The sequence below is a fragment of the Rhinolophus sinicus genome, chromosome 15, assembly GCF_057876585.1.
Source record: "Rhinolophus sinicus isolate RSI-liver-muscle chromosome 15, RSI-T2T, whole genome shotgun sequence".
In the NCBI taxonomy this organism is placed as follows: Eukaryota; Metazoa; Chordata; class Mammalia; order Chiroptera; family Rhinolophidae; genus Rhinolophus; species Rhinolophus sinicus.
In genome coordinates this window covers 3,575,329-3,602,816 of record NC_142515.1, presented here as the reverse complement: position 1 = coordinate 3,602,816, position 27,488 = coordinate 3,575,329, and the positions used below count along the sequence as shown (strand labels likewise).

General features: G+C 46.2%; 1 protein-coding gene across 2 annotated transcripts; it reads right to left on the bottom strand.

Moving 5' to 3' along the window:
• Window positions 1-1,114: 1,114 nt before the first annotated feature.
• Window positions 1,115-25,847, bottom strand: MKI67 (marker of proliferation Ki-67). Of its 2 annotated transcripts, XM_074338807.2 has the most exons (15): window positions 25,567-25,838; window positions 24,989-25,183; window positions 22,231-22,309; window positions 22,025-22,140; window positions 19,208-19,274; window positions 17,298-17,343; window positions 15,726-16,814; window positions 14,254-14,432; window positions 13,031-13,352; window positions 12,826-12,944; window positions 12,547-12,718; window positions 10,390-10,533; window positions 4,398-9,481; window positions 3,121-3,573; window positions 1,115-1,256 (listed from the first exon to the last, which is right to left on the bottom strand). In XM_074338807.2, the coding sequence occupies exons 2-15, from the start codon at window positions 25,078-25,080 to the stop codon at window positions 1,191-1,193; spliced, it is 8,028 nt and encodes a 2,675-aa protein (XP_074194908.2). In that variant the 5' UTR covers window positions 25,081-25,183; window positions 25,567-25,838; the 3' UTR covers window positions 1,115-1,190. The 2 variants fall into 2 exon arrangements, with proteins under 2 accessions (XP_074194908.2, XP_074194909.2); XM_074338808.2 differs by lacking the exons at window positions 22,025-22,140; window positions 22,231-22,309 and having other exon boundaries at window positions 25,154-25,183; window positions 25,567-25,847.
• Window positions 25,848-27,488: the final 1,641 nt, after the last annotated feature.

Genomic DNA, 27,488 nt, shown 5'->3' with positions numbered 1-27,488 from the left:
AAGGCAGGTGAATGGGCAGGATTCCACATGGGACTGGATGGAAGGGGTGCGATTTTCTGACTTAGAAAACACAGGGACAAAAGGACAGTGGACCATAAAAGTGGACATGCCCAGCAGCTATGTCTGAAACGGAAGCAAGACGTAGGAGGGACTGGCTGGCAAGTAAGATGGGCATTTCGGGCGAAGGCCCCTGTGCTCTGCCACTGTCAGAAACGGCCTCGCCTTAGGATGGCTTGTGTTGCTTCCCAGGCAAGGCGCGGTGCTGGGCACTAAGTAGGGTGACAGGTGGTCAGGAAAAGCACAGGTGGAAGCAGATCCAGCGGAAAGCTCAGAAACTGTAATGATGGGAAGGCACGACAAGCTACAGAATCGATCAGCACCCTGGCCGTTGAGTGGGCAGGCGTCTTCCCAGAGGGCAGCAGGCCTAGTTTAGACAAATATTCTTCAAGTGACCAAGGCAAGTCACTAGGTGGTAACCTGTGTACCCCGAAGATGGGGTCACAAGCCATCCTCCAAACCACACTTTCATTCCCTTAAGTGATAAGGACCCCAAAGATGCAGACGACCGGAGGCCCTAGTGTGTGGGCCACATACATGCCCTCCCTCATTCAAAATGCATCTCGTAAGTGCCATCTGTCTGTACATTTGTCCATCCCTAGTTTCCTGAGTGGCTGCCCAGGGTGGGGGATGAGGAGGAAATGCCCCTGCCTTTCAGATTCCCATGGGGACAAGGACAGAAACTGAGCATTTACAAAGCAAGTGCTAGAGCCTGGGGATGGGGACCCATTGGGAGGGACCCATTTCAGGGCTTCACCCAGCAAAGGTGAAACCCATACCTGGGCCCAAACTCCCACCCCACCCCTCCCACCCCTCCCACCCCACCCCTCCCACCCCACCCCACCCCACCCCTCCCACCCCACCCCTCCCACCCCACCCCACCCCACCCCACCCCACCCCACCCCACCCCTCCCACCCCACCCCACCCCACCCCACCCCAGTCTTAAATTTTTATCATTAAGCTCCTTATGGGGGTTCTGAATAGACTACTGAGAGCCAGAAATGTTTAAGCTTCGTGCCCTTAAACACCCAGAAAAAGCATTATTTACAGAACTCCTTTTTAAATTTACAGCAAACATTGTATTAGAACTTAGCACTAAATTTACTACTTTTTTCCCTCTTAAACTTCTTAGCTAAATATCTTCACTGCCCCGGTGCCTTCTGGTTCTTAATTTCTTGATGCACCCATTGTCATCCTCCTGTTGGGGAAGAAAAATACAACTTTTAAGTCATTTAAAAGAACGATTTTTGTAACCAACTGTGCAAAAACCCAAATCCTTACTAGGGAAAATGAATTTTGAGGTTGGAAATGAGTTTTTAAATATATCCTGTGAAAGTTACTTTTGTTCTTTAAGCTGCTTTTACTATTTGGTTTTTTAAACGTAAACGTTTTATCTTTTGATAGAAAAGTTTGTAACCTATTTGTAAGTTAATATACAATTTAAAAAAATAATTTCTACCCAAATACACCGATTTTTACTAACTAAAAAATACCACTCAGAAAAAGCGAGTTCAAATATAGAATGAGGAGGAAGAGATTTTTGGGTCTTCTAAACAACCTAGGTGTGTGAAGAGGACAGTGGTCAATATTGAGTGTCACCTGAGGCCAGCTGCTGTGTGAGCTCCAAGGGGAGTTGAGGGATGGAAGCTCATCCATCCAGACATTTCAATAAAATCTAAACAGAAAGGATGACCTGCCTTTTCAGAACCAGCCCCCCAAAGCCTTGGGGCTCTGCCCGACTCCCAGGTGAGCGGCCAGGTGTCTGAGCTGCTGCTTCACAGGCCCCCAGCCCAACACCCCATCCGAAAAGGCTCATTGTGGCTTATGGCTGGGGCACTTTAGAAGCAGCTCCCACCACTGGCTTTATCAAGTGGTCTGTAATACTGGTGGGGGTGGGGATGGGGGTCAGAAAAACCAAAGGGCAAGAATTAAAACACCTAAAGGTGACTTTGAATGCAAACGACCTGAAATACTTGAATCCTGACTGAAGGTGTCACCTCATTACAGGCAGCACAACGTTGTCAGATGACTGAACTCTCAGGAAAAGGTCCAACAGAAGCAGTGTCCTCTTTCAGAAGGCAGGAAAGCGTGAAATCCGCTTGCAGATGACAACAGAATGGTAAATCCACAAGCTACTAAAGGGCTGGGGAGGGATGCATCATCCTGGCTTTGGGACCAGTCACCTGCTCTGTACCTGTTCGCTCATGAGTCTAAGGGGCGGGGACTTTCACTGGGGCCCTGGCTGTGGACGGATGCAGCTGCCATCACCATTATTCCAACAACAGTAAACACATCTCCTGCCTCTGCAGTCGGCACCGCACCAGACGACCACTCGTCAAGCAGTCAGTTCACACAGGACTTTGTTAGAGCACTGGCCCCCAGCACCGTCTTCAGTGTGGCTAAGAAGCAGACTTATCCCCTCGCCACAGGGGACTGCTCAGCCTCTCTCTTTTAAACTAGCAAAATCAAATGTTGCCCAGAACACTGAATTGAACCATGCTTTGGGATTTACTCAGTGATAGCACACAGCTCATGTGTGGCTGAATCTGACATATTAGTAGCACTTCCCGTACATTAACTTAGAGTATTTGATTTGAAAGAGGACCATGCACTTCCCGTGAAACTGGAACTCTTAACAGTAAGAACTGGGTGCTGTAGAGACACACCCACCTTTCATTCATTTAGCTTTTCAAAGGAGCCCTTTGGAAATCCAGACAGGACCACCTTTCTGCTTTAGTAAGTTTTGTTGAACCTAGAGTGTTAGTACGGGGTATGTAGTAAGCAGTCAGAAAGTATTGACAAGATAAGTCTCTGTTCTTCCTGAACGGTGCCTTCAAAATGTGAATTTACTCATGGAAATGGGAATTCCCAAGACAGATTTAACTAAACACAGCTACAAAGACAAGAGACCCACTTTAGATCCATGCTTTGTGAGTTAGTATAACTGGGAACTGGCAGCGTGTTGTGAGACATAATGGGTTTTGTTTGCTTTTGCAACATGGGGCAAAAATTATATTGAAGCATTCTTTGCTCATTCAAAAGAGAAACAGTCAATTACTTGCCTTTTTAATATTTTCGGTAGATCTCTTGACACTCCGAGTGACTCTCTGTTTGGATTCCTTCTCCAAAGGGTCCCCTGTAGGACAGACTGTCATCTTTTTGGGTCTCAAACCCACGGAGCCTGAACGTTTGGATCCTTCTTTCTTTTCCTGAGTTTTCTTCGTCACATGGGTTTCCACACTTTTCTCCCAGGCTTTCTCCTCGGTCACACCTGACAAGTGCTTCGTACTCTGTCTTCCGGATCTCAAGCACATTCTCCTTTCACGGACTTGGCCCCCAGATGTAGAATTCTTGGCTCCATCTTCCCGATGTTGAAGCGTCACCTCTTGGGAGGTGTTCGGGGCCTTCTTTTCATTCCTCTTTACGTTAGTCTTTTCTGCTGATTCAAGAAACTCAGGTCTTCGCTGCTCTGCCCCACTGGTTTTTTTGGGGGGTCTGGAGCGTAGGGATATTCCCTAAAAAGTCAAGAGACAAGCACAAAATGCCAATAATGCATAATAACAAAGCTTAAACTTCAACATGGAGAAAAAAGTCACTCAAAGGGGAACTCATCTGAACATTTCACATTAACTTTCTAAGATGCTAGTAATCTAAGAATTTCACTTTGTTCCTATGGAGATGTCGTCACCTCTACCGATAAACCATAAATAAGGAATCCAGTAAAAATTTCAGTCACAATGTTGTATATGTCAAATCTGGTTCTAACAAGCATTGAGGGGCATTGTGGAAAAATGCCCCTTTATTCAGGCAGTAAATGTGGTCCTCCTCGTGCTTTAACCATCACTGCTAAAGCAGAACAGGAAAATCTCAATTTCTGGAAGTTGACAAACGTCTCTCCAACAACCTCGACAGGTGACAGTTACATTCTTCTCAGGACCCTACGTATAGCATTCTAACTGTTTAAACATTGACACACATGTGACTTATGCTCGCACTCCTGGTTGTGGTCTGAACAACACAGGCTGGGCTGCCCACGTTTTTCTGCACAATGCCTCACACCTTTGAAGATGAACACTACTTATTCAGTTCCCGAGGAAAATCTCAAAGTCTGGAGTGATAATTTGGGCTCCTTATTTCCCCAAATGAGTCTGTTCTCTGTAAATCCCCAAACGGGCTCTTCAGGAGGGTCTGCAGTGATGCACTGTGTTCACGGCGGACCCCTTTGGGAAGGGATGTCCATATAAATTCAGGTTACACACAATGTATATCAAATATTCCCCGGAAATGGAGAACACCCATCCAAAATGATAACTAATGATTATGAGACATCTACCATTACCTTAGCGGGCGAGGCCACGGCTTCTGCTTTCTGTTCCTGAGTTTCAGTTCTCATGCTGTTGGGCAGCTCTTCCACGGGTTCAGTCCTTCCTGCCAAAAGCCTCTGACCTTTCTTCTTTGTGACTAAGGGTGCAGGCGGTTCGCATCTCTCGCTGGGAGCTGTCCTCTGCCTCTTCTGCAGTGGCATCTCTGGGGCAGTGTCCTGTGGACAGGTCGTAGACCCCAGCCTCTCCCTTCCTGTGACAGTCCCCTCTTTCCCACGCTTCCTCTTGGAGGACTGGGAAACGCTGCTTTCACTTGGTGACTTTACAGGGTCTCTGCTGCCTGCCAGGTCATCCATGGGCTTTACACGAGGGGCCCTGAGGACTCTTCTGGATGTTTTCACAGGTTCTCTTCTGTCTGGTGTTTGTGTTGGAGTCCTCTTAACGTTCTCAGCGTCATTGCCATGTTCCTTGTCTGGATCTGCGGTTTGGAGGAGCTCTGGGCAGCCAGCCGGGACTTCCAGGGGTGGGGCCTTTTCCTTCCGTGTTCTTAGCAGACGCTTGCTGCCCGTTGCGTTCTCTGCAGGGCCCCGTTTTGGCTTTGCCGTGCCCTCACGCACAATGACGTCTTGAGGACCATCTACTGATTCTCTATGAGCGCGTGTGCTTCTCCCCGTCCGTGTGGGCTTTCTGAGCGCTGTCGGCTCTTCCTCCCCGTCTGCTTTCCCTGGAGCTGCCTTGAGCTGTCTCTTCTTGCTGGCTGGCAGGATGCCTGGTCCTGGTTGTGAAGACTGGCAGTGCATCCTAGTGGTTTTGACAACAGTCACTGGTTCGTCTGTGTGATCTGAGGTTTGGAAGGGCTCTTCGAGGCCAGCCAGGTCTTCTAGGGGTTGGGCCTTTTCCTCAGGTATTCTTGGCTTTCTCTTGCTTCTAGTTACATTTTTTGCAGGGTCCGGTTTCTGTTCTGCACTTTCCTTAAACACTGTGACGTCTTTCTCATCACCCCCTGGTTCTCTGCGTGAGCGGGTGGTTTTCCGTGACGTCCGTGTGGGCTTCCTGAGCGATAAAGGCTCCACTTCTATGTCTGCTTTCGCGGGAGGTACCTTGAGACAGCTCTTTCTACCTATTGGCATGACTGCTTCTGCTTGCGGAGACTTGCAGGGTATTTTGGTTTTGTCATCAGTGACCGGTTCCACTGTGTGATTTGGCGTTTGGAAGGGCTCTTTGAGGCCACCCAGGTCTTCTAGGGTTTGGGTGTTTTCCTTAGGTGTTCTTGGCTTTCTCTTGCTTCTAGTCACATTGTTTGCAGGGTCCGGTTTCTGTTCTGCACTTTCCTTAAATATCGTGACGTCTTTATCATCGTCTGGTTCTCTGTGTGAGCGCGTGGTTTTCCGTGACGCCCGTGTGGGCTTTCTGAGCGCTGTCGGCTCTTCCTCCCCGTCTGCTTTCCCTGGAGCTGCCTTGAGCTGTCTCTTCTTACTGGCTGGCAGGATGCCTGGTCCTGGTTGTGAAGACTGGCAGTGCATCCTAGTGGTTTTGACAACAGTCACTGGTTCGTCTGTGTGATCTGAGGTTTGGAAGGGCTCTTCGAGGCCAGCCAGGTCTTCTAGGGGTTGGGCCTTTTCCTCAGGTGTTCTTGGCTTTCTCTTGCTTCTAGTTACATTTTTTGCAGGGTCCGGTTTCTGTTCTGCACTTTCCTTAAACAGTGTGACGTCTTTCTCATCACCCCCTGGTTCTCTCTGTGAGCGCGTGGTTTTCCGTGACGTCCGTGTAGGCTTCCTGAGCGATAAAGGCTCCACTTCTATGTCTGCTTTCACGGGAGGTGACTTGAGACAGCTCTTTCTACCTATTGGCATGACTGCTTCTGCTTGCGGAGACTTGCAGGGTATTTTGGTTTTTTCATCAGTTACTGGTTCCACTGTGTGTTTGGGGGTTTGGAAGAGCTCTTTGAATCCGGCCATGTCTTCTAGGGGTTGGACCTTTCTCTGGGGTGTTCTTGACCTCCTCCTGCTTCCTGTTACATTTTCCATATGGTCCAGTTTCTGTTCTGGAGTTTCCTTAAAAGCTCTAATGTCTTTATCATCACCTGGCCTGCTCACTGGCTCTGGTTTTGGAGATTTGTGGGGTATTTTGGTGGTTCTGTCATCAGTCACTGGTTCTACTGTGCGATTTGGTGTTTGGAAGAGCTCTTTGAGTCCGGCCAGGTCTTCAAGGGGTTGGACCTTTTTCTTGGGTGTTCTTGGCTTCTTCCTGCTTCCAGTTACATTTTCTGCTGAGTCCAGTTTCTGTTCTGGAGTTTCCTTAAAGAATTTGATGATTTTACCATCACCTACTGGGTCCCTGGGTGAGCCCATGGTTCCCCCTGGTGTCCGTGTGGACTTCCTGAGTGCTGACACGTCGTCCTCCCCAGACACCTTCTGGGGAGGTGTCCTCAGTTGTCTGGGCATGCTGGTGGATATGACGACTGGTTCTGGTTGTGTAGATTGGCAGAATAATTCGGTTTTGTCATCAACCTCTGGTTCCATTGACTGATTTGGTGTTTGGAAGAGCTCTTTAAATCCGGCCATGTCTTCTAGGAGTTGGATCTTTCTCTTGGGTGTTCTTGGTCTCTTCCTATTTCCAGTTACATTTTCTACTGAGTCCAGTTTTTGTTCTGAAGTTTCATTAAATTCTCTGATGTTTTTATCATCACCTGGCCTGCTCACTGGCTCTGGTTTTGGAGATTTGTGGGGTATTTTGGTGGTTCTGTCATCAGTCACTGGTTCCACTGTGCGTTTTGGAGTTTGGAAGAGCTCTTTGAGTCCCACCATGTCTTCTAGGGGTTGGACCTTTCTCTGGGGTGTCCTTGACCTCCTCCTGCTTCCTGTTACATTTTCTATATGGTCCAGTTTCTGTTCTGCAGTTTCCTTAAAAGCTCTAATGTCTTTATCATCTCCTGGTGTGGTCACTGGCTCTGGTTTTGGAGATTTGTGGGGTATTTTGGTGGTTCTGTCATGAGTCGCTGGTTCCACTGTCTGTTTGGGGGTTTGGAAGAGCTCTTTAAATCCGGCCAGGTCTTCTAGGGGTTGGACTTTTCTCTTGGGTGTTCTTGGTCTCTTCCTGCTTCCAGTTACATTTTCTGCTGAGTCCAGTTTTTGTTCTGGAGTTTCCTTAAAAGCTCTAATATCTTTATCATCACCTGGCGTGCTCACTCGCTCTGGTTTTGGAGATTTGTGGGGTATTTTGGTGGTTTTGTCATCAATCACAGGTTTCACTGTGCATTTTGGAGTTTGGAAGAGCTCTTTAAATCCATCCATGTCTTCTAGGGGTTGGACCTTTCTCTTGGGTGTTCTTGGTCTCTTCCGGCTTCCAGTTACATTTTCAGCTGAGTCCAGTTTCTGTTCTGAAGTTTCATTAAATTCTCTGATGTTTTTATCATCACCTGGCCTGCTCATTGGCTCTGGTTTTGGAGATTTATGGGGTATTTTGGTGGTTCTGTCATCAGTCACTGGTTCCACTGTGCATTTTGGAGTTTGGAAGAGCTCTTTGAGTCCCATCATGTCTTCTAGGGGTTGGACCTTTCTCTGGGGTGTCCTTGACCTCCTCCTGCTTCCTGTTACATTTTCTGTATAATCCAGTTTCTGTTCTGGAGTATCCTTAAAAGCTCTAATGTCTTTATCATCTCCTGGTGTGGTCACTGGCTCTGGTTTTGGAGATTTGTGGGGTATTTTGGTGGTTCTGTCATTAGTCACTGGTTCCACTGTGCGTTTTGGTGTTTGGAAGAGCTCTTTAAACCCGGCCATGTCTTCTAGGGGCTGGACCTTTCTCTTGGGTGTTCTTGGTCTCTTCCTGCTTCCAGTTACATTTTCTGTTGAGTCCAGTTTCTGTTCTGGAGTTTCCTTAAGAGCTCTAATGTCTTTATCATCTCCTGACATGATCACTGGCTCTGGTTTTGGAGATTTGTGGGGTATTTTGGTGGTTTTGTCATCAACCACTGGTTCCACTGAGCGATTTGGTGTTTGGAAGAGCTCTCTGAATCCAGCCAGTTCTTCTAGGGGCTGGACCTTTCTCTTGGGTGTTCTTGGTCTCTTCCTGCTTCCAGTTACATTTTCTGCTGAGTCCAGTTTCTGTTCTGGAGTTTCCTTAAGAGCTCTAATGTCTTTATCATCTCCTGACATGATCACTGGCTCTGGTTTTGGAGATTTGTGGGGTATTTTGGTGGTTTTGTCATCAACCACTGGTTCCACTGAGCGATTTGGTGTTTGGAAGAGCTCTCTGAATCCAGCCAGGTCTTCTAGGGGCTGGACCTTTTTCTTGGGTGTTCTTGACCTCCTCCTGCTTCCTGTTACATTTTCCGTAGGGTCCGATTTCTGTTCGGGAGTTTCCTTAAATAATTCGATGATTTTGTCATCACCTACTTGTTCTCTGTGTGAGTGTGTGGTTTCCCCTGGGGTCTGTGTGGACCTCCCAAGTGCTGACAGCTGTCCTACATTCACTTTCTGGGAAGGCAGCTTGATCCGTACGTTCATCTTGACTGGCGTGCTCACTGAGTCTGATTCTGGAGATTCACAGTTCATCACGGCAGTTCGGTTCTCCACATCCACTGGTTCCTTAGTGCGACCTGGTATTCCGAGACTATGGATGTCCACCAGTTCTTTCTTAGGTTCTATCTCTTGCAACTTCTTGGGGGTGATTAGGTCTGCTCTTTGTGCATATTTCATCTCTGAAGATCTTCTTGACCTCTTCACAGCTATCATCTTTTCAGAATTTTCTTTTGATTCGATGTTTTTCTCACATGTTTCAAAGGTTCTTTCACTTTCCTTCATCTCTTCCTCTAGTTTCTCTTCTCGTGTTTTCCTCAGACATCTTCCCAAGATGTTTTCAGCAGCGTTGGCCTCTTCATCTTTGTTCTTACACGCTGCACCTGGCACCTGTGTATTTCTGAGCTCCATGGACCTTCTGAACTTGTCTGTACTGGATTCCACCTTTGGAGGCTCTGCCTCAGATGGCAGAGTTTTCATATTTTCATTTACTGCTAAAGAGTGTCGTCTTAAGGCCGGGCTTGCAGACCTTTTATCGGACATCTGTTCTTGTACATTCTGAGTACTGGGGAAAACATTGTCTCCTATAAGAAATAAAAATATACATGATAAATGTATTCTGCTCACTATGTTGTTCCAGTTTGATATTTTATCCTCATGAAATATTGTGTAAGAGCCAATAATTCAACCTATCCACCTGACTAAAAATAGGAGTCTGCTTATGTGGCCACAAATCTGTCTTATATATCGCCCATGCATGCTTAAGAACAATGTTATTTGGTACTATATACTAGGGTCACACGTAAGTGGTTAGGATCCACAAGGATCAGATAAAGAAATTCCGTAAGGGTGCTCTGAAGGCTGCCTGCCATGTCTCAGTGACCTCAACACTGACATTGTTTTCTTTAAACATGAGAAACAGCTGTTACTTCTTTTGAACCACCAGTGCAATACCATGGCTTATACTTAAACCACTTAGGGTCCAGATTACACAGGAAACATCTACTTTTTAGCGACAGGAAGAATCTTCAGTGTAGCAAGGTGTTCCCTCTGCAAGAACTCAGTAATGCGAGTTAGAAAGATTCTCACATCCCATGTCACACTCACACTGAGACATAACTCCCATCCAGATTAGCAGGAATAACTACACAGTGTGTGCATCTCATCTTTTTCTTTGTAATTTACATGTAAGTATGATGACATCATTACACTTTCTGCTTATCGGCCTCTTACACTAAATAAAGAAGGCAATAGTGTACGCAGGTTGTTTGATTATTAAAGGAATATTCTTTTATGCAAGTCAGTGAATGCCAATGCTAGTTCAGCTGCTGATAGGAATTTCCCCTAAAAATAGAACAGAGAAGCTGGAAAAGGTATTTTACCAGGAGTCATCTATTGTAGAGAAATAATACAATATCTGTTGTCAAAAAATAATACCATCTACAGTTGCTATTGTAGACATTAAAGTGCTGGGGGGAAAAAATAAACCAACCATAATTTTCTGGGGTGCATAGCAGAGGTTTTTCTTCTGGCTTAGGTACTCTATGCAAATCCTCTGAATTTGAAAAAGTGATGGGACACAGGCTTCTCACTTGTGGCTTCTCTTTTGCTGGGGTCTTGAACATCTCAGTGAGCCCTGTTATGTGAAAATATTGGAAAAGCCATTAACACATTGCTCACACATGCAAACAACCAGCCAGTCATCACACAACAAAGCAATCACTCCCTAGCATTCCTAGCGGGGGGGTCGGGGGGAGTCTCGTAGAAGCGGGTGATGCATTAATCATAAACTCATTTTGTTCAAAGAGGGCAATGGGAAATCAGAATCTTTTATGTCCTCTTCTTTGCTTTCCTCTTGGAAGGAAAATCAACCAAAGGGAGTTGTCTGCAGTCTCCCAATGTGGTAAGCACTGGTTGGAGGATGGGGCTGGCCCTCCCAGTGCCTCCCCTTCAGGCGTCCAGAGACCCAATGCCCTTGTGTTGACTTCAGAAAGTCCTAGGTTATGCAACTCTGGAGTTTATGAAGAAATAAAATGTCCCCCAATTTTTTAAAAAGGCATAGGGCTGCCCATTTTTAGTATGTCAAGTAATAATAGCAGCATCTTTTAATACCAAAAATTAGCAGCATAAGCTCAGAAAAGAAAGAACCGTAGAAGAGGGTAAAGAGTGTCAAATATACGGTGATGGAAGGAGAACTGACTCTGGGTGGTGAGCACACAATGTGATATACAGATGCTATATTACAGAATTGTACACTTGAAACCTATGTAATTTTACTCACCATTGTTGCCCCAATAGATTTAAAAACAAAACAAAAGAAAAAAAGAAAAGAAAGAACCATACAGTACTTTAAATGGAAGGTTTAACTTTCTGAACAACTCGTATTATCCCATGTTCTCCTTACTTTCTCATTCTGTCATTGATGGATCAAAACACTGTCGGGCACCTTTCTACAGATTGTGTTTGGGAAGCCCGTTCTGAAGGCTCCGAAACCAGTCAACTCGCTGAAAAATCCCTCTGCACCATTCAGGCCTTACTTAAAATACCCAGGATTTAGTCTTCAGCCCATGTTGATATTTTGTTTTGAAAGTTATCACACCAAGGGGTGGACATTCTTGAATCTCTAGGCAAGTGTCTTAAAGGAACACTGAAAAAATCCACTGTCCCGAGTACTGAGTATATAAATTCTACTTTATCTTAAAATATTTTTGAGGATTTGTTTTCAGTGCTTTATAACATATATTAGAACACTCATACATGCATGTAATTTACAAGGTCACTCAGATATGCATATAGCTGCATATTGGGTGCTATATGCTCAACATTTTCTTACTCATGGAGCTTGCTATCAAACCTTTGGTTACCACTGTTCTGTATTCTTGTTTTTTTAAAAAGCTAAATGCATTGAACCAAACGTGACTCTAACTGGAGGGTACCCTATGTGGGTTATACACAGGCAAACAACAACTCTTCCATCTTAAAATCTGCTAGGAAATAAATACAAGATTCCATCCAACGGACTCCAGTCTCACCACCCTCCACAAGTGTCCAAAGTAGAGAAACCACTGGTGAAACTCCATAGCGTGAAATGCAAGCCCTGGGTTCTTGCCATGGTTCTAATCTGGGACAACCATAAGCAAGTCATATCCCACTTTTACTGAAAATGGCAACACTGGCTCAGCTCTCAATGCCTAACCGAAACCTTTTCACAGGCTTTGGTTCCACAACAACAATTAAGCTACAAGAAAGGAAAGGAAATCTGGAAGAAGCAAAATGCTGCTCAACCCAATTGCCCCAACTCTGGGGCAATCGGTTGGCTTAAACGCAGGGGAAGTGGAACTGAAAGAGCAAGGGTGCTTTCTTCACCATAGAGCACCTACCAGCCTCCTAGACCTGTGCTGCTCTGAAGGGCAGACGTGCAGTTACCTCACACCTGCTTCCTGCAGGACACGTGACCCCCAAACCATCAGGGGCTGCCCTTGTGCTCGAGCCAGCTTTCTCTTCCTTGACCATCATTATGGCAGGAGGTTGACTGGTGTTTATTCTCCCGACCCATTCACAGCAGATAAACCACCACGGCACTCACCCACACTTCACACGCAGGAGGCTCGAGGGGCTCTGGTTTCTAAGAGCCAAGGCTCTGTTTTACCTGAAAGGTCTTCATTGAAGTCGATTTTTCGGTTGAACATGAAGTTGTTCAGCATTCTGTAGGGCCGAGCAGGCACGTTGACTTTTTCGATGTGAGCTTTGCCTACTACGATGGTACAGGGAGAGTTTGCGTGGCCTGTGCTAAATTCATTGTGAACACTGCTTGTAGGCTTCTGGAAAAAAAGTCCGGAGAACAAAAAAAGTCAAAGCACAAAGCCACACTTAACATCATTTTAAACGATATCAGGTGTAAAAGAGCACTTCACATGGGAACACACACCTTTGGAGTATTAATTCTCCTTTGTCTTTTGTTCAGCTGTCTCCGTGGGCCGTGTTTAACGACTTTAGTTTGTGTTTGTTTGGCACTAAGTTTTACGACATCTGCCCATGATTTTGCCACTGTCAAAAGGAAAATAGGTTGAAACTTTCCCAAACTAGCATTGAGAAAACTCCCCTTAAAACAAACTTGCGAATGTGACACTAACCGATCAAGTTGGCCTCAGAGGCGCCACTCCTCCTCTTGGAATGAATCAGCTGTAAGATTTCCTGCTGGCTTCGATCCACTGACGTTCTCCTGGAAGGTCCGCTGCTGCTTCTCCTGCCTCCCCTCTTAGGAGTCTCTGTCTGCTGTGGAGACGCGCCGCCACTGGAGGCAGAAGACGGCTCGGAGGACCTCCGGCGTTTGTCATTTGCAGCTGGAGTTTTCACAGGATTACGAGCTGGGGAGCTCGGAAACACATTTTGTGCAGTCACTCCCAAATGGGTTTCTGAAGAAGAATCTTCATTTCCAGATGGTTGAGACTGTTCCTGATAAAATTTAAATGTTCCTGAGAAACCTTACCACAAATAGCACACCTCTGGGGTGAATGTTTACGCCCCACCCAGGGGAGAATTTTAGCTGTTTACATGTTGAAGCACCAAAACATTTCAGGCACTATCTGTGGAAGGTAGAAGTTGGAGTCTGTCCCCTTCACTTAAGGAGGGAGAAAGAGGCAAAAGCAGCAAACATGTCTTGATTAGGGAATTTCAGATGGAAAGATGGGAGGAATTTCCGAAGGAGAGGTGAGTGCTCTGATCTGAACCCAAGGAAACACCATCCATGGGTGTGTAGGTGCCTTCACTGTCTACAAAAGGAGGCCTGCTCACCGGTGGGAGCCGGTGTAAGACGGGAAGGAAGCCAAACACTCCTTGCTGCTTTGGGAATGAAAACGAATGAAAGACGGCCCAGCCCCTCTGAGGAAGGTGAGCTGAGGGGCCACACCTTTCTAGACATCTAGTATCAGGACCACACAGCCCAGGGGCGCTGATTAAAAGTTTGAAATAGCTGATGGTGAAAATCATAGGTGTCCCCTTTCATCTTATAATTCTAAAAGAAAAAACAACCACCTTACGGTTGTGTGTCATGATGTCACTGGATTCTTTTCAATTGGTTTTTACTATAACCACAGAGTGACCTCTGGCCCTGTAAGTGGCTGGCAGCCCCTGCAGGAAATCAACACCTAGGGGCTCACCGGTGCTCCACTACTGCCGGTGGTGGTGAGGAAGGAAGCCAGGTGCTTGTTTTCCAACACCTAGGTCAATGAGCTCTTATTTAGATTTTTCACTTTTCCTTTTTTATTAGGAAGAAGAGGTCTTAATTGTAATTCTCCTCCTGTGAGGAGCAAGGATGTGAGTCCTCAGATGGGAGAAGAGAAGTTATTGGACATACCTTGATGATTTTCTTCAGGACAGTTGCTGCAGTGTGGGTTACAAGAGACCTTCTTTTCATGGGTGTTTCACCTCTCTTGAGAGGTGTATTGGGAGGTAGGTTTTCATCAAATAACTCAGGTCTCAGATGGCCACCAAAGGAGACCCGTCTTCTTTTCAGGGGCAAGCCCTCAATCATATCTAAAGTAAGATACACACAAGGGGAATGAGAAAACCACACCTGTACTTACGACCTGTTTCAAATTGCTATTGAAGACAAACCAGTGATAAAACTCATTGCCCCCTAAGGACGACAGTGTGCTTTCACTCTTGGCAGCTGATGCAGCCAACGCTGCCTCAACAGCTCATGAAAGTTCGGGGTCAGCGCACCCAAACCTCACGTCCCCAATGGACAGTACAACGACGTTTCCTTACAACGTTGAAAAACCCAGCTTGACGTAGCTTAATAAAGGGATTGGCCAGAAGCAGAGGCGCTCAGTGCGCCGCAAGGGCCGACGGAGGCGGAGGCTTTAGCAGAAGCGGGAGAGAACCTCCCACCCCGCGAGTAGGACGAGCTGAGACTGCTGGCGACTCCCAGGCAGTTCATAGGACCCAAAACCCACGACACATGTTAGAACCACCCGTCAACACAAATCCTTGGCCGAGGGACACGCCCCTCATGATTCGGGTAGGGACATTGAGACGGATGTTCGGAGTAGAATTTCTGAGCCGCGCAGCTCCGCACTGCAGACGCCTGCACAGGCTGAGCCCCGACAGTCAGCGAACTGCATCCGACGCCGGGAGAGCATGCAAAGTGCAGGATGCCCAGCGGCTACCAAGCCCTCCCTCTGCCACCCACTGCCTGACATTAGGTTGTCAGTTTCCCCGTTTACAAAGTGGAGATAAAAACACCTGTGCCGTGGGCGCTCCTGTGCCGGGCACAGAGGGTCAACAGTGTGAAAGCTCGTAAATCACACAGCACAGCCTGGCACAGTGGGGTGTTTCCTAAGGAACTGCTTGCACCAGACCCTGACAGCAGTGTCAATATCTGAGGGCCACCCTGTAAGAAGAGATTCCCAAGGGGTTTCCCATGCCTTAATCTCTCTAGAGGATCAAACTCCCAGGACAGACACTTGTTCAGAATCAAACCTGTGCAAAGTGGTTATGCAATTTTCCTTTCTATGTTGTTCTAGATGCAACAGGAGCATCAAATGTTTGGACCATTGCCTCCTGAGACACCACCCGCTCCCCGCATACCCTTCCCTAACAACCTGCACCTCCTGTCCCTCCGTCCTGGTCATCCAGGTCTTCAGGGCGGAGCTCTCAGAGTGGACAGTGAACACAGCTGTCTCACTGTCCCCTTAGTGCCATGTGGCTTCTCTACCCCAGAGCGAATCGTTATGGGAAAAAGGAAGGCCTCGTTAATTTATCGCTATGCCCAAGGTAGATGGCGCACTTCCGGAGGAAAATAAATTTACAGTTAAATAAACTTACTAGTGGAATCGCCAAAGTTGCTGACGTCGATTGAGCGAAGGCCTGGCGAGCCGGGACACCTCTGTCCCCCGGGGGCGCCCAGCGGCTCAGACGTGCCGAGGGCACCATCTGGCATCTTCCTTTCCACTTGAATGAGCAGCGGAGCTAACGCCGTTTGCTTCTGCATTTCTGTTTCTGTAAGAACGTCAACGTTTGCAGGCACACTGCTGCTCCTCCGCCTCTTTTTGGACAAGACTTTTCCTGGTGTATTTCCAACATGATCAGCATTTTCAAGTTTAGTGGGTGTTTGGTTTCTAGTTAAGGACTTCCGAGGCCGAAGTGTTCCATTATCGACCCGGGAGCTTTCTCCGCTTTCATCCAGATTCACGGGTTCATCCCCGTGGATAACACTCCGGCCGCCGCTCCGACGTTTTGGTGTGAAACTTGGGTGTGAACACAGTCCCGGGGTCCCGGTCTCCGTGGCCTCCCTGCGGGGAACGCTAGGACTCACGGTGACCTTGGGAGTCTGAACAGGCCCCGCATGCGCTCCCTTCTCCTCCGTCTGGCCACTTGGTTGTGCTCCGGCAGCGGGGTCTGCCTTACTTTGAGAGCTTCGGCCGGATGTCCGCCTGGACTTCGGGGACACTAGCCTTGGGGTCTCGCCCTGTGAACCACCAGCACTCTCATTTTCTGCGACGCTGTGACTCCGTGATCCTGATTTTCTACGACTCCGTAGCACATTTTCTTTCTCGGATCTCCTGTCTAACTTTTCCTTCATAGACTCATAAAGCTCCCTAAAGGGAGATTCATTTTCCTCGCTATTCTCAAGACACTGTATAGATGGAAAAGACGGCAATTGTCCATTCCCGCTCAGTGCCGGCACACTGGAAACGTCCTTGGCATCTCCAGCAGTGGGACCCGCTGCCTCTCTGCCGTCATCTCCCGGAAGATGTGAGAGATGAACACTGGGTGTTTCCCTGGCAACAGGCTCTTCTGAGGCATGTGACACCGTGGGGGCTGCTCCCACCTCCCACACGTGTGCCAGCGGCCTTCCTGAAACGCTTTCTTCAGTGAGTTTTGAACAGGCCTTGGGATCTTGAACTTTCCCATCTTGACAGTGAGTCATGAAATAAACAGAAGTTCAAGATTCTCAATAATTAACGTGTGCAGTATTCTAATTTTAAAGCCATATCAAACTGTCTTACAACCTAGCTTTTCACTTAGCCTGCAAATTAATGCTCAAAATGCGTAATAACAGAATTCTGATACTAGTATTGTGGTCCAACTGAATCAATCACATTAGCCTCCTATGACTGACCTAAGACATCAAATGCTATTAATCTACTCAGAATTCAGCAGACAACTGAGCAAGACAATTGGTTTACACGTGGACTCACCAGTAAACCCAGTGTCCCACACATCAATTGGAAAAAAGTCACCTCAGGTGTCTGCCTGTTTGTCAAGCTAAACCACACAACCTCCTAACTTCTGCAAGCCTGGACATAGGACACATGTGTTCTTACCCCTTCCTTGCCATAATCCTACAGAGAACTGACCTTGTAGGATCCCAGAACAAAACCCAGAACTACTCACCAGGGTCGGAATAGAAGCCAGACGTTGAGACCCGACGCGGAGACGCCTGCAAATTGGCAAAATGAGAGCGGTAATTTAGATGCCTTTTCCAGCACTGACAGTCAGATTTATTAAAATACTCTTCTAGTGACGATCTTCTTCACCAAATTGTTCTTCTATGACTTTTAGTGACTGAGAAGAGTCCAAGACATTGAGGTGCTAGTACTCCTAATTCAAGTATCTCTTAGCTGATTTTTAAAAATATAGTGATGGAGTAAGAAACAAACTTGAAGCTGAAAATCGTTTAAACTGAATCACGGTGAGTTTTTATAACTTCCTCAAACTTCTTTCTTGCCATCATATGAAGGAAGAACCAAAATTAAAATTAGGCATCACCTACACGCATTATCTGTGAGCCTACCAAAGGTACAGAATTACTGACTTTATACTCGGGTTCACCAGAAATGGGCTGCAGGACCTGTGGGTGAATTCAGGCCCCCGTCAGCATGTGTGCTTCTGGCTGGGAGATACTGAGGGCAAAGCCACAGCAGTGCATCCATGGCACGGTCCTCTCGGGGCACCGGGACCGCACCCAGCACGCCCATTGGACCCTGTAACGGTGGCTTCACGGTCTTCCATGGGGAATGTTTTAGGGGGCCGAGGACAACTACAGAATAACACGTGCTTAAGATATAGAAGTCCAGTGGTGTTCCAAAGGAGGAAAAATATTATCGTCTGAATCATTAGGGGGGAAAAATCACAAAATCTATCCAAAGGCAAAGAATTCAACGTTTTTCTTTAATCAATTTCAGATTTTTTGGTCTCTAAAACGCATTGCTTCTCAAACTTTCCATGTGAAGGAATAGTTTCTAATTTCCAAGCAGAAGTTGACCAAGACTCTTATGACTACACAATAAAAATGAATTAAAATTTTAAAATATGTATAAAACACCAGCCCCTATATTTTGTAGTTATATTCAATAGCCATAAAATTAACTGTCAAACGGCTATCACATGTTCTAAGCATTCAATGTTAGTACTTTATCACAATGCAGATAATAAACATAAACCACTGAGACCACTTATCGAACCCGCAGTCCAGTTTTTTGGTTAGTTGGCTCCTTTACACCTACCAAGGCAGAATGGTGGCTGGTGAGTGGGGTACCTGAAAAGCTACCTCTCCCCCAAATCTGAGGAGCAGGAGAGTCAGTAAGTTCACTTCTCCAGGACGGAAAGAGCACTTAGCCGGAGCGGGGCCCTTCCATCACCTGTTGCTGCTTTCAGGTGCCCCTGCAATTAGCCAGGGAGTTCCAGCCCAGCCCCAGGAGTCTAGCTTGGGGAGCTTCGTAAGAAGTAAGAAAATAGAAATCTCAGTATTTCCCTTAAACCTTCTAAGTCCTACTAAATCTCCAGGGATGGGCCCAGAAGAGCATTCTAACAAGCTGGCCCATTTGGAGTACGTTTCCCCCACTGACGGACGAGTAGTAAGATTCTCTCCCATGACATAACTCAGTTACTCTCTTCCAGTGTCGTGGGCCACTTGTCCATCAGAAGTGGGAAGCCCCGCCGGCACTCACAACTCTGATGTGGTTACTTCCGAGGGAAGCATGACTGGGAAGCAACGCAAGCCACTGGATAATGGATTCCAGAATTTTCATCCCCTGTGTCGGGGTTGTCCTAACCAAAGGTTTGCAAGATCAATCACAAGACACTCTGGCTCTCGTGACTGACTCAGTATTCTCACTTTGAATAAAAGAGGCAGAATAGTTTTAAAGTATTTTAGCCTAAGCTCAACTTGTTTTAATACCTTGGTTTTAATCCTTTCCTACTATAACTGGTAAGTCATCTTCCCTTGGGAGAAACCACTCACCAACGTGCATATAATTGATTTCCTATCATCATGCAAATGTTAGGTACCCCTCCCCCATCACCTGTTCATGTCTTTGTCCAGGAAATTCAGTTGACTTGCTTCCATTCTGATGACTTTCCTCTTCATACCTGAAGTGCACAGAATGACAGACACATATTCAGACTACAGATCTATAACCGATGACAAAGCCTGAGGGTCTGATTAACATCTAAAGAGCCAGGAACAAACTTCAGGTTTTAGTCCAGATGTTACCTTATTCCTGGAAGTAAGGTTAGAGTGAAGAAAGTATTTTTATACTAACTACTTAGAGACGCTGCCCCAGGTTTGTTTCGGAACCGCAGTGCCCAAGGTCGGAGACACCGATTCATCTGAGCACTGACTAGCCCGTGTAACTCAACATCCCCGAGTACCTCCTTGTGCGGCCCTACTGCATAGGAGAGCAGAACTGGGGTTCCGCTAGTTGATATGCATGGAAATCATCTGATGACTTGGCGGGTGAACCAGGAAGCCCGGTGGCGTCTGACGCCCTAACCGCCGTGTGACGTCACTCTAAGAAGTACAGAGCTCACTTTAAATTAAGATCACTACGGTCACCCCTTCAGTTTCCCACGTATGTCATCTGTATCTGAATAAAGACAGGCACAATTTAGGGGGCGGCAGGTATTAAGCGAGAGACACCATTGTCCTCACAGACCTCAGGTGTGGAGTCACAGGACCTTTTAAAATGCAGGTGGACTTGGGCACCTCAGTGAAATGGCATGGTGTGAATTTGGAGGCCACCGAGTAGCAGCAGGAGCAGCAGGGCATCTAGAATTGTTTCTCAAATAGCAGGTCTTCAGCGACCCCTCCTGCTGAGATCCATTTCCCGGTTATTCTGGGAGGGATTCAATCTCAGTTCGAACAACATCTTGTGTGGGGGATACAGTCCTGATCTCCATTCCACATCAAATACTTCCTACCCAGAAGTCTCTAGTCAACAAAAATACCCTTTAAAAATAAAGGCAAATCCACAAAAAGCCCAGTGAAAGGAATGACCAGGATGTCCAGATGGTACATTTGGAACTATCTGTTTAATACAATTGAAGGCTATAATGAAGATGGAGTCCCACTCAGCAGAAGGGATGAAAACAATGACCCGACTACATGTTTCTACAAGAGACACAATTTAGACCCAAATAGGATGAAATAAAAAGGATGAAAGTAAGTGACAAACCATGCAAACAGCAACCAGAACAGAGCTGGAGAGGCTATACTAATAGCAGACAAAATAGACTTTAAGATAAAAATTGTTCTGAGGCCAAGCACATTTTATAATGATAAAAGGGTCAACCTGTCAAGAGAAAAACAATTACAAACAAAAGTGCACCTAACACCGGCTTCCAAGAGACAACCTAATCCTTAAGGATTACGAAAAGTTGAAAGTATGTGATAGAAAAAGCTATAGTATGCAATCACTGATCGAAAGCATTACTAAAGGCACAGGATATTTCAAAATGAGAAAGCTTCACCCACCCAGTCATAGCCTCTAGTATAGGAAGCAAAAACTGACAGAGCTAAAAAACAAAAAGAAAAAAAGAACCACTCAGTGAGTGATTTTAACTTACCTGTCTGGGTAACTAAGAATCAGGGGGAAACCGACTGATTCTAGAGTTAGAAATTTGCGTCAATGGACATAGAAAAACACTGCCCCAGCGGCTAGAGACTACATTCTTTTCAAACACACAGGAAAGATTAGTAAAAACTATTAACCGTATCTGATCATAAAGCAAGCCCTGACTCATTTCAAAAACTGGAAATTCCTCAAACGTCCATCCAGAAGGAATAAATTTTAAATCATCATGTTGAAACTGTATACATTATTCTAGTGAAAGACTATGCAGTTAAGACATCTGTGCTCTGAATCTCACCACCACAAGAGCAGAAGTCAGTTACAAATGCGTACTTTGTGATTTCAAATTTATGGAGTTAATAGAGACTGACAAAACTGCAGTGGTTAGGGATGCTTAAGGAGTGAGACACCAAGGACTTTTATGCCATCAGAAAGCCACACTCGTGATTTACTTGGTGAGAGAAAGAAGCAGCGATTAGAAGACGCATGAAAGCAGCCTCTGGAAATATTCCAATGATGCTTAGGTGGTGGATTAGTTTGCTACGGAAATCGTAACAAAACTGGGTGCGTTGGACAACAGAAACTTATTTTCTCACTCTCCGGCAGGCTGGAAGTCCAAGGTCAAGGTGCTGGCAGGGTTGGCTTCCTGTGCTTTGCTTCTTGCCACCTCTTCACAAGGTCGTCCCTCAGGGCAACTGCTTCCTGGTTTCTCTCTGTGCCCTCATCTCCTCTTCTTAGAAGGACATCAGTCAGACTGGATCCAGGCCCACGCTAAGGCCTCCTTTTAACTCCATCACCTCTTTCAAGGCCCTAACTCCAAATACAGTCACATTCTTAGGTACCGGGGGTTAGGGCTTTAACACATGAACGTTGGGGTCACCAGTCAGCCCATAACATGTGATGATCACATACCATGTGAACCCCATAACAAGGCTGTTCACTTCATCTCATTTTGTATCTTTCTTGATGAGTATATTTTACTTTAAAATGAAAAAAAAACTAAAAACTGTATGCAGTTTCACAACACAACGAAATGAAACTCCTTTAGGACCAGGTCACCCTTGGTTGGCACAGTGATCTGTGCTCAAATCCTTGAACTGGACCCCATAAGCCCCATATGTCAGTATGACTTTACATTAAGAAGCAGCATGGGGAAGGACAAGTTCAAACACTGATATTCCTTCGCGTTAACGAAGGATCACAGGTGATGGGCAAAGCTAGTTTGTGGAGAATCAGAAGAGCATTCTTTTCCGTCTAATTGGCTTTTACCTGAAAGAACGATCAATAATAGTGATCACATCTCCGTGTTTCAGTTGTACGGGTTCGTCAATTGCAGAGCCGTTCAGTTGTGTTGGATACGTGGAACTAAAGTTAAACAATATCGCCTACGAGTAGAAAAAAGGGGGGAAATAGGTAATAAATAGATTAAAAGTAGAGAGTAGTCTTTGAAAATTGTCTTCCAAAAACCCATTTACCTTCTGCTCTTTGATTTCAATTTTGCAATGCTGTTTTGACACTATAGGAAGCTGGATACGAATGTCACATTCAGTACTCCTTAATTGAAAAAAAGTAAGATTTTTTTAGGTTGCAATATTTTAAAATGTTACATCAATGTTTAAAATAAAACAGCATTTGGCTATATGTTTGATCTATAAATATGACAAAGAGGAATGACAAACTGGGTAATGTAAGTGATCTTTGAGTTTTGCAAATAATTTTTACAAGTATTGTATAAGCAACTATTATAAATCTTTAAAACTTACAGTACTTCAAAATAATATTAGAATATAAATTGATTGCCGTTTACTAAAATGCCTATGCTTGTAAGACCCAACTACAGAGGGTGCCAAAAAAATATATATGCGTTTTAAGAAAGGAAAAAGCTGTATTAAAATTGTAATACTCAATATATACCAATAACAAAAGATGAATACAAGTCATGTGTATACATGTTTTTTGGCACCCCCAATGTAAGAGTGTTTTACGTCAGTTTGGAGAATGAGAACTACTTTTAATACTCATGCTTTTTCTTCTATAAAAAGATTTGTGTACATTCATTTGTAATGTACACAAATATATATTTGAAGGTTTACTCATCACCAAAAGTGCTGTATTTTATGCCATAACTGCTCTGTGCCTCAGTTTCCTCATAGACAAAGAGAATTACATTGGCACCTATATCATGGTATTCTCCAAATGACTAAATGACTTGTGCACGTCTGTCATTTGCCTGGCCAACAGTAAAATGTCATTACTTGTGAGCTGTTTATTGTGGCTTTTAAAACTACACTCTATTAACTGACAGATTCCCCAGTTTCTTATCACTAAAAATACTAATCTGCAAGCAACGATAGAACATTCTCTAGATTCAACTTGTCTTTTCACAAAAAGCTAACCTCAGCAGGAAGCGCTGGGAGGGCGGCTTCCCAAACCCACAGAAACTCGCCAGAAGTCCTTAGTGCGGCTCCAGTGTTCCCATTACCACCATGTGCTTTTATAAGTTTGAACAAGTATATACTCTCCTCTCTGTTGTCAGCATGACCCTCTAGAGTCTATGATGTCTTCCTACCCATGTCCAATGACCAAACATGAATTACAAAATCTCGCACAAAAATAAAGTTAATCACTGTTGCATAATAACCAGAATTACTGCCATTTGATACCAAAATGTTACACACACACACACACACACACACACACACACGCACACACACAGCGACAAAAAAATGTATACACATTTCAGAGTGTTCAAAATTGTAACACTCAATATATAGTCACGTTTGACTCCTGCAATTACAAGAGGTGCTCAAAGTGGTTCCCATCAGCGTCCAGACACTTCTGATTGCGGCGAACTACTGCTACATAGATAACATCTCTTAAAATGTGTATGCATGTTTTTGGCACCCTCTGTATATTTCTTTAGAAAGAAGCTACAGTAAGGGAACAGCTACTTTAAATCAAAGAAGAGAATTTGGTTTTTAGGTGTCAGAATACTCCACCAAGTGAGAGAAATTATCTCATTAGAACTGAGAATGTATTGGGCAGGCGACTGCCCACTAGGATCACTACTGATGTGTGTATGGTGGTTCCCGACCGTGGTGCCATTGATAGTTCAGGCCAGATAATTCTTTACCGTGAGGGCTGCCCTGTACATTGTAGGACATGAAGCAGCATCCCTGACCTTGGCTCGCTGATGCCAGTGGCATGAGCCTCCCACACGGAGACATGGAAAAATGTCTCCTTGTGGGCAAGTTGGTCCTCACTTGAGAAACACTGCTAGTCTGTCCATTCTCCGGCCACAGTTCCCCTGGACACTTACCGGAGCACTGATCACCTCTTACATGCCGCACCCCACACCAGGCACTGGGGACATAATCATTAACCACACAGTCCTGTCGTTGGGGCTTAATAGTGAGAAAACAAACCAGACTCATCACCATGTGTGGCAATAGGAAAGACAATGACGATGTCCATTCAAGGCTCCTTTTCAGGTCACATTGAAACTGACCTCTAAAAGCTGGAAAGGAACCACTCATATAGGAGGATACAGAACATTCCAGTCCTAAAGCTCAAACTGGCTAAAAGCACCAAAGTGAGCAAGAGCGTGGAAGGTGTGAGCTGGGGGGGCACAGAGCAGCACAGGGTCGGGGTGGCACCACAGGTCTCCACAGGGAAGGTGACCTATCTATTACTGTCTGTAAGGACAGTGTCAGAAAATGAGAAGGGGTGCAATTAATAATGTGGCCTGCTCCAGGGGAACCACACTTGTGAAGACAAGAGACAAGTTCTCAAAACACTGGAAGGACTTTCCCTCCCATGTTCATTTTCCCCCAAACACCAGCAAGCCATATAGGAGCCTCCTTCCTCCGTTTGCTCAGGTGTCCCCCAGTAACCAACGAATGCCACATTTGGAGGGATTTCCGATAAACGCAGTTGTTTTCTAAAGACTGCCCGAGGTGAATCAGGACTTGAGAATCATCTATATTTTTCTCCATTTACAGATGTTTATCAAATCAATTTTAACATTTGATTAGAAACCAGTTAATATATAAACATTGTTTTCAAAATTCTTTCTGTAATAAACCACCACTTCAAGTTGACAATGCACAGGAAAACCCATAGCAAATGTGAGGGCAGGAACTACTCCCAGAGCCCTGTTTCCAGTCTGTTAATCTGTGATTAGGAAATTCAGGTCTTTCAAGTTAAATGGTCCACGCAGTGCGCAGGGCTCACCTTCCAAACAAGCAGGTGCTGAGACTCAGAGGAAAGTGGGGGCCGTCGACCCCGCTCCTTTTGATGGTAACAAGGTGTCCGGTCGGACCCATTTTCTAACCAAGAGTTTGAGGACAATCCGTATAGGAAGGTCAGGCATCAAAAGATTTGCTGAAGCAAACTTACAAGCAACTCTTCCACTGCAGGAGTAGATCACTGAATAAAACAACAAAAACAGAACACGGAGGGGGGGGTAGTTACTCTGAAAACGAGCTAAGTAAGAAGTCACTTGTAAGTGACCAATTGGGATGGCTTGGGCAATTCCTCCATGCCCCTGCCACCCCGGCCCACACCTCATCTGACAACCTTAGGAGCCCAAGCCCGGCCCCGGGCTGTCCCCCAGGACGCCCTCCAGCACCCGAAAGACCCGCGGTCAGGACGCCGCCCACCAGGGTCCTGTCTCCTGGGAGTTCCCACCGAGACCACGAGCCCGAGCCCAGAACCAGCCGGATCCAGGACGCGCTCCCGGCGCGGGTTCCCGCAGAGCCTGGGGAGGTCTCCGCGGCTCCTGTCCGCTCCCCCGTGGTGCCACCACTCACCCAGGACGACTCGCCCTCACTGCCACCAGTAGGTCCGCCGCTCGTCCAGGCGCAACCGAGTCCACACGGTGAGGAGCCCTCCAAGTGTGCACTCGCATCCACCTCCCGCCCCGCGCTACCGGGTCCGGGATTCAGCCCGCGGGCCCGTGCCCACCTCTGCCGCGGCCGCAATCCCCGCTCCCCCCGCCGTGACCCTCGCCGGCGACCGGGTGTCCCTCCCAGCTCCGTCCCCGAGGTGCCCGGCGTTGGCGGCGCGGGCGCGGAAAGCCGCCCGCTGCTGTTCGCCCGATTCAAATGAAAACAGCGATTCAAATTTGGCGCAAAGCGCTGCGATTGGACGCGGCGGCGCAGCGGCAGACCAATGGGGAGGGGCAAGGCCTGGACGGGGCGGGGCTAGAGGGGAGTGGCGGGCTCCGCCGGGGGAGGGGGGGGGCAGGCGGCCGCGGGCTTCCAGGGCACCCGCGGAAGACGCCTGCTCCGGGCTCTCAGGAGGGACTGCAAAACACAGGCGGAAACGGAACATGGCCCCGCCGCCGCCAAACCTCTCCAGCCTCCTCTTTTTTAAGGACCAAATGCAATTGTACAATTAACGATTGTATACAACAGGTTGCTCATTGCTGGAAGGTTTAAAAATTTTTAGTTTCTGTATCTCCCCAAAGATAACCCATAATTATAAGCAATTTCTGTGTCTTTTTCCCAGTTATACATGTATTATTTTCTTTCAAAACACACTAAAAAGACCATAATATACACACTGTTTTACATTTGTGTTCTCTGCTTAGCAGACCTGGAGGCTATTAGTATTGAACACATCTTCCCCTTTTACTTTCTTTATGAAGCTGCAGAGTATTCCGCTTTAGAAGCTGTAATTGACCTAACCACTACTATTGCTATTTGTTTAGGTTTACAGTGTTTTCTTATTAGGAAAAAAAAATCTCCAATTTAAAAACCTTGTGCACGACAGAACGGACGCATTCTGAAATAACCACAGGATTTTTCCCTGGAGCCACTTGCCTGGTGGGAGAGGGGAGGCTTCTGTGTGTCAGTGTATCAACGCGGTGTGAGTGAATGGATCCAAAACGTGCCCTCTCTGCTAGTGATCTCCCTCCTCCCGCTCACCCCGTACCCCTTGCAGCTTGGCTCCCCTTGATTAGGATTCTAGCCCGGTGGTCTGGGGACACCTGAAAGTGTCTGAGATCATTGTAGGGGGTCCCTGAGGTGAAAACCCTGTTTGTAGTAACACCAGACGTTCTTCTTTGCCCCTCGTGCTCATTTCCTCATGGGTGGACTTTCCCAAAGGCAGACGCAGAAGTGAGAATCCAGCTGTCGTCTACTAAATCAGGTATTATAGAGAATTGCAGAAATATAAACTAATGCTGCTCTTCCAGTAATTTTTGTTTCTAGATAACGTAGGTATGTTTCATTAAAACATGTTTTTTATGTTAACATGAAATGAGTTCATCATTGTTGTAAAATAAATTGACAGATGAAGTTTTTAAAATTACTCAGTTAATAACCTACATAAACAAAAATCTCTTAGTGGTCTTCAGTAATTTTGAAGAGCATAAAGGGACCCTGGGACCAAAACATTTGAGCCTTTCTGCTCATGAGCGACAACTCAGGGACTGACTGCCTATGGGAATACGGAACAGCTGGGAACGTGACGTGAATGTACACCTCCAACTCTCTCTGTGACAAGGCTGGCGTGGGTAATGTAAGTGTCTGGATCCCATTAACCTTCTGTGGGGACAAAGTCCCAGAGAGCAGTTTCCAGGCTCTCGGCCTCACGTGTGGGGATGCTGACTCGGGTAGTAGATGGCCATAGGTTGTGGCTAGTTGGCCGTCAGCTGTAGCCAGTTAGACAATTGGTCCCTGATATAGCTGCCACCGCTCTGCTGGTCGGGGAGTCCAGGAGAGTAGAG

Bases quoted from the DNA above. Each gene is read 5' to 3' on its own strand.
- MKI67 (XM_074338807.2), bottom strand. From the start codon at position 25,080: ATGGGTCCGACCGGACACCTTGTTACCATCAAAAGGAGCGGGGTCGAC. The intron at 22,310-24,988 runs GTGAGCCCTGCG...TTTTCAATTAAG, and splicing joins AGCACCTGCTTGTTTGGAAG to GAGTACTGAATGTGACATTC. The intron at 12,719-12,825 runs GTGTGTGTTCCC...CTTTTTTTCCAG, and splicing joins GGAGAATTAATACTCCAAAG to AAGCCTACAAGCAGTGTTCA.